Source organism: Agelaius tricolor, unplaced genomic scaffold (assembly GCF_023055355.1).
Source record: "Agelaius tricolor isolate 1412-34295 unplaced genomic scaffold, bAgeTri1.0.p SCAF_55, whole genome shotgun sequence".
Classification (NCBI taxonomy): domain Eukaryota; kingdom Metazoa; phylum Chordata; class Aves; order Passeriformes; family Icteridae; genus Agelaius; species Agelaius tricolor.
The window spans coordinates 2,242,569-2,251,085 of record NW_027269315.1 but is presented as its reverse complement, the minus strand read 5'-3'; the positions used below and the strand labels follow the sequence as shown (position 1 = coordinate 2,251,085).

Genomic DNA, 8,517 nt, shown 5'->3' with positions numbered 1-8,517 from the left:
TGGGGGGCTCGGGGGCTTCAGGTGCTGCCTGGGTCCCCAACTCACCTCCGGGTCGCAGAGCAGGAGCTGCTGGAGTGGCTTCAGCTGGAGCTGCCCCGGAACCGGCGGGGCTCAGCCCAGCCCAGCGCCCGGTGCTGGCCCCGTCCGGCCCACGAGGGGAGGGGGAGACCGCAGGGCCCTCCCCCAGAGCTCTGAGCTGGGGAAACTGAGGCACGAAGGAGCAGCAAGCGGGGATCAGCCTCAGGGGTGGCCCCGGCTGCAGCTCCTGCCCGCGGTGCCGGCTCGACCTTCCCCAGCCGGCAGCTCGGAGCAGGAACAAGCAGGGAAAGTCCTGGAGCCGAGCAAACAAAGGGAGCTTCCTCTCCTGGGCTGCGGGAAACAGGGGCAAGGTACAGGGCTGGAGAAGCAGGAGCAGCTGGGGCTGGAGAATCGGGAATGCTCAGGGCTGCTCCAAGGACACCTGGCCCCAAGGAGGACACCTGGTCCCCACTAGGGAATCTGTCACCCAGGGGTTGTTGTGTCCCCACAAACCATGCCCAGCAGAATGACCTCCCACAGGTCACAGCAGGATGAACAAATGAGGCTCAGGACCTAAAAAATACATCTTTATTAAAAATATAATCAGTTATCCACCACGCTGAAGCAGGGAGGGGGGATGAAGTAACTGAATCTGCTCACAGCTGAACAGGGAGGAAAGCACAGCAAGGGCTGGGGAAGCACACCTGGGACAGGGACAGACCTGGGACGGGGACAAACTGATGGCAGAAGCTCCAGGTGAGGTAGGGGCTGGAGCTGAGACACTGTGAGCAGGTGAGGGCAGCATTATTGCTTAGGAAGTTGCATAGACTGGGGTGTCCCCGCCAGCTTTGGGATTTGGTAGAGTTCCCCACTGGAACATCAGTGGGGTCACCCTCAGTCCCTGCCCACACCTGCTGGGAGAGAAGTAACAGGAGAAGGGCAGTGAGGCAGGGAGGAAGCACATCCACACTCATCCTCAGCTCTGGCATGGGGAGAGGGGGCTGAGAACAGCTTCTACCCCAACACCACATCCAGGGGCAGCCAGCAGACCCTGAGGCTCCACACACAGCTCCATGGAGGAGTTTTTGGTATCCACACGGGATTGAAGCCAAGGCAGAGGTGTGGCCCGACCAGCTGGAGCCCTCTGACACCTCTGAACCAGGAGGAGGAGGAGGAGGAGGAGCAGGTGACTCCTCACCATGGCTCCAGGCAGGTGCTGAGCACGCAGGTACCAACAGGACAGGTCCAAAGTTCCTCTCGTGTGTGTCACCCTCAGGAACCTGCAGAGGAGATGGAGGGGAAGGTCCATCCCCACCCCAGAGAGGGGGAAAGGGGCTCCTGCCTGCAGCTGTGGCACGGGGGGATGGAGCCAGACAAACACCCGGGTTTGGGAGGGGGTCCCTGGGTCCCTGCCCTGGGGGTGCCACCCTGGGGGCTCACAAACGTCCACTGCAAATGCTGGGCTGGGTCCAGGCTGCATCTTGGTCACTTCCCAGCCTGGGGGGGTTTCCTGGGTGTCCCACCCCCCTCCCAACACCCAGAGCTGTGCTGAGAGTGGTGTTCACACCTCAGGCAGGAGCTGCAGGGAGGTCAGAACCCTTTGCTCCCTGTCAGAGGGGGTCTAGATCCCCACGAGGACCAGCCCCACAAGGCCAACCCCACAAGGACCAGCCCCATAAGAACCATCCCCACAAGGACCAGCCCCACAGGGTCCAACCCCATAAGAACCATCCCCACAAGGCCAACCCCACAAGGACCAGCCCCACAGGGTCCATCCCCACGGGGTCAAACCCCACGAGGCCAACCCCAAAAGGACCAGCCCCAAAAGGACCATCCCCATGAGGACCAACTCCACAAGGACCATCCCCACAGGGTCCAAACCCACAAGGTCCATCCCCACAGGGTGGAAACCCTCAGGGTCCATCCCTACAAGGACCATTCCCACGAGGACCAGCCCCACAGGAACCAACCCCACAAGGACCAGCCCCACAAGGACAAATCCCACAGGGTCCATCCCCACAAGGCCAACCCCACAAGGACCAACCCCACAAGGGTCCAACCCCACAAGGACCATCCCCACAAGGGTCCAACCCCACAAGGGTCCAACCCCACAAGGGTCCAACCCCACCAGGGTCCAACCCCACAAGGGTCCAACCCCACCAGGTCCAACCCCACCAGGTCCAGTCCCACAAGGACCAACCCCACCAGGTCCAGCCCCACAAGGACCAACCCCACCATGCCTGGAGCAGCCCAAATTCTGCTCCTTGGCCAGGTCAGTGCAGCTGACCTCACTGGACATCCACATGGTTGTGGAACAGGGAATCACTCTTGTGATTCCCACCAGAGGAGTCACTGATGTTTTCCTCCTCTTCATCAACATCATCATCATCATCCTCGAAGAGCTCCTCATCAATGGAGAGACTTTCCAGGCCGAACTCCCTCTCATGGGCTGACACCTCGTTGGGGGTGACGTGGCAAGCACCACCCACAAAATCAGCAAACCTGGGAGAAACCATGGAGCAGCACGTTGGGCAGGTGTGTCCAGTGCCTCTGGAGAGGCCCTGACACACACAGGTGAAGCATTTTGCAGCTGGAACCTGGTGTTTCCCCCTTTCCACCCCTTGGTGTTATCCATCCTTTCCCCTTTTCCTGGTGTTATCCATCCTTTCCCCTTTTCCTGCTGTTATCCATCCTTTCCCCCTTTCCTGGTGTTATCCATCCTTTCCCCTTTCCTGCTGTTATCCATCCTTTCCCCCCTTTCCTGGTGTTATCCATTCTTTCCCCCCTTTCCTGCTGTTATCCATCCTTTCCCCTTTTCCTGGTGTTATCCATCCTTTCCCCTTTTCCTGGTGTTATCCATCCTTTCCCCTTTCCTGCTGTTATCCATCCTTTCCCCCCTTTCCTGGTGTTATCCATTCTTTCCCCCCTTTCCTGCTGTTATCCATCCTTTCCCCCTTTTCCTGCTGTTATCCATCCTTTCCCCCTTTTCCTGGTGTTATCCATCCTTTCCCCCTTTTCCTGGTGTTATCCATCCTTTCCCCTTTCCTGCTGTTATCCATCCTTTCCCCCTTTTCCTGGTGTTATCCATCCTTTCCCCCCTCACACCACAGTTCTGTGTCTCTAAGGACAGAGGTGACAGCCCAGAGGGACACAGGGTGGCCACCCCAAGCTCACTGTCAGGGATGTCACCTTTTAGGAGATTGGATGCGGGACACCGTGGTCCAGGCAGAGAATTCGGGGCTCTGGCAGAAGCTCCTCAGCTCTGCCAGGGCCTTTCGGGTCTCCACCTCGCCCTGGAGCTGAAATTCCTCCTCTGTCAGCAGCCGAGGAGGGGTCGGGCCCAGCTTGGAACTCTGCACCCTCCTGCCAGGGGGGAAACACCAGTTAATGAGTGCCTGGATGGGCTGGGAGCAGCTCCTGGGGCAGGAAATCTCAGGACAGAACCCCTGGGACAGGAACTCTCAGGTCAAAAACTCTGGGGCAGGAACTCTCAGGTCAAAACCTCTAGGACAGAACCCCAGGACAGAACCCCTGGGGCAGGAACTTTCAGGTCAGAAACCTTGGGGCAGGACCACCCTCCCAGGGCAGGATTCCTGAAGCAGGAACTCTAAGGCAAGGCCAGCAGCTGAGGCAGGATCACCTCCCACAGCAAGAACCCCTGGGTTGGACCAGCTCCTGGTACACAAATCCCTGGGGCAGAACCAGCTCCCAGGACAGAACCAGCTCCTGGGGCAGGAACCCTGGGATAAAACAAGCTCCTGAGGCTGGACCAGCTTCAGAAACATGAATCCCCGGGGCATCCCAAGTACCCAGCTCCTGGTACACAAATCTCTGGGGCAGAACCAGCTCCTAAGACAGAAATCCCTGGGGCAGAACCAGCTCTCAGGACAGAACCAGCTCCTGGGGCAGGAACCCTGGGGCAGAACGAACTCCTGAGGCTGAACCAGTTTCTGGAACATGAATCCCTGGGGCATCCCAAGCTCCCAGCTCCTGGTACACAAATCTCTGGGGCAGAACCAGCTCCCAAGACAGGAATCCCTGGGGCAGAACCAACTCCCAGGACAGAACCAGCTCCTGGAGCAGAAACCCTGGGATAAAACCAGCTCCTGAGACTGGACCAGCTCCTGGGGCAGAAACCCTGGGATAAAACCAGCTCCTGAGGCTGGACTAGCTCCTGGTACACAAATCCCTAGGGTAGAACCACCTCCCATGACAGAACCAGCTCCTGGGGCAGAAACCCTGGGGCAGAACCAACTCCTGAGGCTGGACCAGTTTCTGGAACATGAATCCCTGGGGCATCCCACGCTCCCAGCTCCTCACCTGTAGGCAGCAAAGGCCCACTGCAAGGGGTAATCCAGGTTCTTGGTGCAGACAGCCACCAGCACCAGGCCCAGGGCGATGGGGTGGATCTGGATGCCCGAGTAGATGAGCAGCAGCCCCAGGAGCTGCAGGGCCCAGGACAGGAGGTTGATGCTGCGCTCGTTCTCCAAGGGGCCGTACCTGTAGCACACGGCGAAGCTCAGGAGGCCCACAGTGAGCAGGTAACCTGTGGGGGAGCACAGGGATGGGGCAGAAATTGGGGGCTCTGTGAGGATGAGGAGGAACCTGACACCAGCAGCAGGGAGAGGGAGCCTCAGCTTTGCTCCATAGTTCCACTAGGAGATGTTCACCTGGTGAATCTCAGAGCTCCCACCTACCTAACAGGTACTGCCAGTAGGACTTGCAGATCTCCTGCAGGTTCTTGAAGATCAGCTGAAGCAGGTAGAGGGAAAAGGACCAACCTCCAACCAGCAGGAAGTACACAGGGCTTTTCTGGGGGGAGCACAGGCAGGTTGTGGATACCTCCCCCAGGTGCTGAGTAACAAACCCAGTCCATCCCAGTACAGGTATGGAAAGGGTTACAAGGTCTCTGACCCCCTCAAGATGTGACACCTACCTTGGGCATGACTTTGGACATCATGTAGACAAGGATAAGCAGAGAGGCCAACAAGCCAACACTGATCCCAGCTGAGTAGTAAAAGATTTGGCTCCTGCAATGATCACACAGGGAATCAATCACAGCTGGTGTTTTATGGATATCTGTGCACAAACACCCCCAGGCAGGAGCCACCAGGGAAAGGAGGGGGCTCACCTGCTCAGTGTGTCCCCACAAAAAAACAACAGCAGGCCCAGGAAGAAAACAAGGAACAGCTTAGGATCAAAACCTGGGAAAAAAAAAAAAAAAAATTAATCCCAATGGAGATGGGCACAGCGGGAAGCTCCCACCTACCACAGGCTGACAGGAGACAGGGATGGGACCTCCAAGTGCCCCAAATTCCTTCTGCACACCAAAATCCCTTCCTGAGGAAGGAACTGGTCTGTGGATCATGAGCTGCCCTGTCCTGCTGTCCCCTGGGCATCCCCAGACCCTTTCCCCTTTCTGGGGAGGTGTGAAATACAAAGCTGTGTTTTGTGTCAGGCACATACAGGCAATGTGTGTATTTGTGATTGTGGTATGTGTAGAGACTGACAATGGGACAGTTGTGAATTCTAATAATTACTGAGGAAAGTAAAGCATGGAAGAAGCCCTTTGAACCTATCTTTGTTTGCAATTAACCTTGGTTGATTTAGGAACATTTGAATTAAAGGATGTTGCTCTTTGCTTATAGTTAATCCTTAAAGAGCTCTGCAATAATAACCTTTTGAAATGTAATTTTAGAATATTGCTTGTATCCTTGAAACTATAGCTTTGGAATATATATAAAGGAAATATGCTTATCTCAGGCCTTAACAGAGAAAAGCAGCTTGAGAAAGGAAGATGAACATCACCTCAAGGATTTATGGTTTTGACCAAGGGAAGCTGGACATCACTGTTATGAGATTTATAGTCCTTGTAATTAAAAGGTGGACCCACATCTGGGGAGCTGGACTCCACCAGATGGGATTTGTCTTTCTTCTTTTGGAAACTGGACCGCCAACATCTGGGATCCTCCTTTTTGGGATACATCCTGAGAAAAACTAAATCACAATAGTGTCTAGAATTGTGACGTAAAAATTGGGAACAGAAACTGCTGAGAAAGCTGATGAGTACCCCTATAAATACCTGTAAACCTCAACTATGGGTGTGCAGTTGGAGGGAAAACTTCCCTCACTTTACACAGAGTGTATTGCTCACACTTTACCATGTTAATTAATAAATTGATTGCTGCTTGAATATTGGCCTGGTCAAGCTTCTCATTTATAACAAACTGGACTTCACCAGATGGGATTCATCTTTCTTCTTTTGGAAACCAGACCAGCACCATCTGGGGATGCTCCTTTTGGGATACATCCTGAGAAAAACTAAATCACAATAGTGTATAGAATTGTGAAGTAAAAATTGGGAACAGAAACTGCTGAGAAAGCTGATGAATACCCCTATAAATACCTGTAAGCCTCAACTACGGGTGTGCAGTTGGAGGGAAAACTTCCCCCACTTTACACAGAGTGTATTGCTCACACTTTACCATGTTAATTAATAAATTGATTGCTGCTTGAATATTGGCCTAATCAAGCTTCTCATTTCTAACAGAGGGGACGTACGTCGCAGGAGGACGACGGAGTAGGTGGTGTCAGGCTCCAGCAGCTCGACCTTGAGGCAGGTTTTGTTGCTGTAGAGATCCACATCGATGCTGGTGTTGTTGAGTTTGCCCCTCAGGAAGGACAAGGCCACATTCCACAGGCTGAACTTCTCCAGCTCCTCCTCGCTGTCCACCTGGGTGACGCGGATCATGCGGCGGCTGGTGACGCGGATCTGGGGGGAGAGAGAGGGGAATGGGGGGGTTCAGCCTGGAGAAATGAGGCTGGGTTCCTGTCCCAGGAGCTGCTTCTGGCCCAGCAGCTTGGTCTGCCCCAGGGATTCATGTTTCTGAAGCTGGTCCAGCCTCAGGAGCTGGTTCTGCCCCAGGGTTCCTGCCCCAGGAGCTGGTTCTGCCCCAAGGATTTGTATCTTAGAAGTTGGTTCTGCCCCAGAGATTTATGTTCAGAGGTGAACTTATCACTCTCTACAGCTCCCTGAAAAGTGGCTGAGCTCAGGTGGGGTTGGGCTCTTTCTCCAAGAACTGACAGAACCAGAGCACACAGCCTCAAGCTGTGCAAAAGGAAATTCAGGTTGGATATTAGGAAAAAGTTTTTCACTGAAAGGGTGATAAATTCTGGAATGTTCTGCCTGGGGAGGTGGTGGAGTCACCACCCCTGGGTGTGTTTAACAAAACCTGGGTGTGGCAGTGGGTGCCAGGTGAGCTGTCGGGGCTGGGTTGGACTCGGTGATCTTAAAGTTCTCTTCCAACCCAGAATTCTCTGAATGGATGGATGGATGGACGGATGGAGGGGCTGGAGCAGGGAGGACCTGCTGCCTCCTCCTCCTCCTCCTGCTGCTGTCACCTGTGTCCTGGTCCACACGTCGTTCCATCGCGGGGCGCGCGTGTTGGTGTAGCAGAAGCGCTGGGATTCCTGGTACTGGGAGTCGTGTCCCTCCTGGAGTTGGATAACGGCATCCTTGGTGCCTGGGAAGACACAGGGAGGGGTTCAGATCCTGCTTCACCCACCCAATCCTTCCCCTGCCCGGGGATGCTCCACTTTGCCACATCCCCCACGGTTTTCCCGTTGGAATTCGCTCTCTGGTTCTTTTCTAGGATAACCTCTCCTGGCTCGACTCCGAGCTCCAAAATCCGACCTCAGCGACACAAACCCGACGGTGCCTCCGGCCCCTGAGGTGAAGCAGATGCCGAACAACACTGAAGGCCGGATCGTACCCGGGGATCGGCACAGCGGGACGGGAAATCCCGGTCCCACCGGGCCGCACCGATCCCCTCAGTATGGAGGCGCTCAGAGGGTTCCCCGGGGGGACAGGGGGTCGCTCAGTGGGCACCGGGCCGCTCCCGTTGTCCCGCCATGCTGCCCCGGGAGCTGCCGCCGCCCCGCTCCTCCCGCTCTCCGCCCTTGGACGCCGCTGCCCCGCTCACCTGCAGCTCCCAGGGACAGGAAGGGCAGGAAGGGCAGGAACAGCAGCAGCAGCACGGGCAGTACCGGGAGCCGCCGCCGTCCCGGAGCCGGTTTCATCCCTCCCGCCGCGGCTGCACCGGCCGCTTCCGCTTCCGCCACCCGCCCGGCAGCCGAGGAGCGGCCACAGTCAATAGGAAAGGCGCTCGCCGGGTTTTTTTTATCGATTGACAGCTGATTTGACCTATCAAAATTCAGCTCTGATCTCACGCCCGCCCCTCTGCTCCTGCCGCCTTGATTGACAGTAGTTTTAGCCTATCAGCAGTGTGCATGCAGGAAGCAGCAATGTCCCCGCCCTCGGTTGCCACGGTGACCAACATGCCCGCCATTCACTCAACAGCCACGCCCCTCCCTGGTAACGGCTCTGATAGACACGCCCCCCAACCAATCAGAACTCAGGCATCACAGTCCACGCCCCATCTTATTTTATATCCCCTATGATTGACAACCGCCTCCGCCTATCAGGGCGCGGCCTCGCGT

General features: G+C 56.0%; 1 protein-coding gene across 1 annotated transcript; it reads right to left on the bottom strand.

The window, feature by feature from the left end:
• Positions 1–592: 592 nt before the first annotated feature.
• Positions 593–8,228, bottom strand: NEMP1 (nuclear envelope integral membrane protein 1). The gene is made up of 10 exons (XM_071455922.1): positions 8,001–8,228; positions 7,420–7,541; positions 6,580–6,790; positions 5,150–5,222; positions 4,955–5,048; positions 4,716–4,830; positions 4,339–4,564; positions 3,208–3,381; positions 2,306–2,520; positions 593–1,298 (listed from the first exon to the last, which is right to left on the bottom strand). Exons 1-9 carry the CDS (start codon positions 8,095–8,097, stop codon positions 2,307–2,309), a joined length of 1,326 nt encoding a protein of 441 aa, XP_071312023.1. The 5' UTR covers positions 8,098–8,228; the 3' UTR covers positions 593–1,298; position 2,306.
• Between the last annotated feature and the right edge of the window lie 289 nt (positions 8,229–8,517).

Coding starts and splice junctions, on each gene's coding strand:
- NEMP1 (XM_071455922.1), bottom strand. CDS start 8,097: ATGAAACCGGCTCCGGGACGGCGGCGGCTCCCGGTACTGCCCGTGCTG. Junction 3,382..4,338: donor TGGGCCTTTGCTGCCTACAG/GTGAGGAGCTGG, acceptor CCCCCCTGGCAG/GAGGGTGCAGAGTTCCAAGC. Junction 2,521..3,207: donor CGCATCCAATCTCCTAAAAG/GTGACATCCCTG, acceptor GGTTTCTCCCAG/GTTTGCTGATTTTGTGGGTG.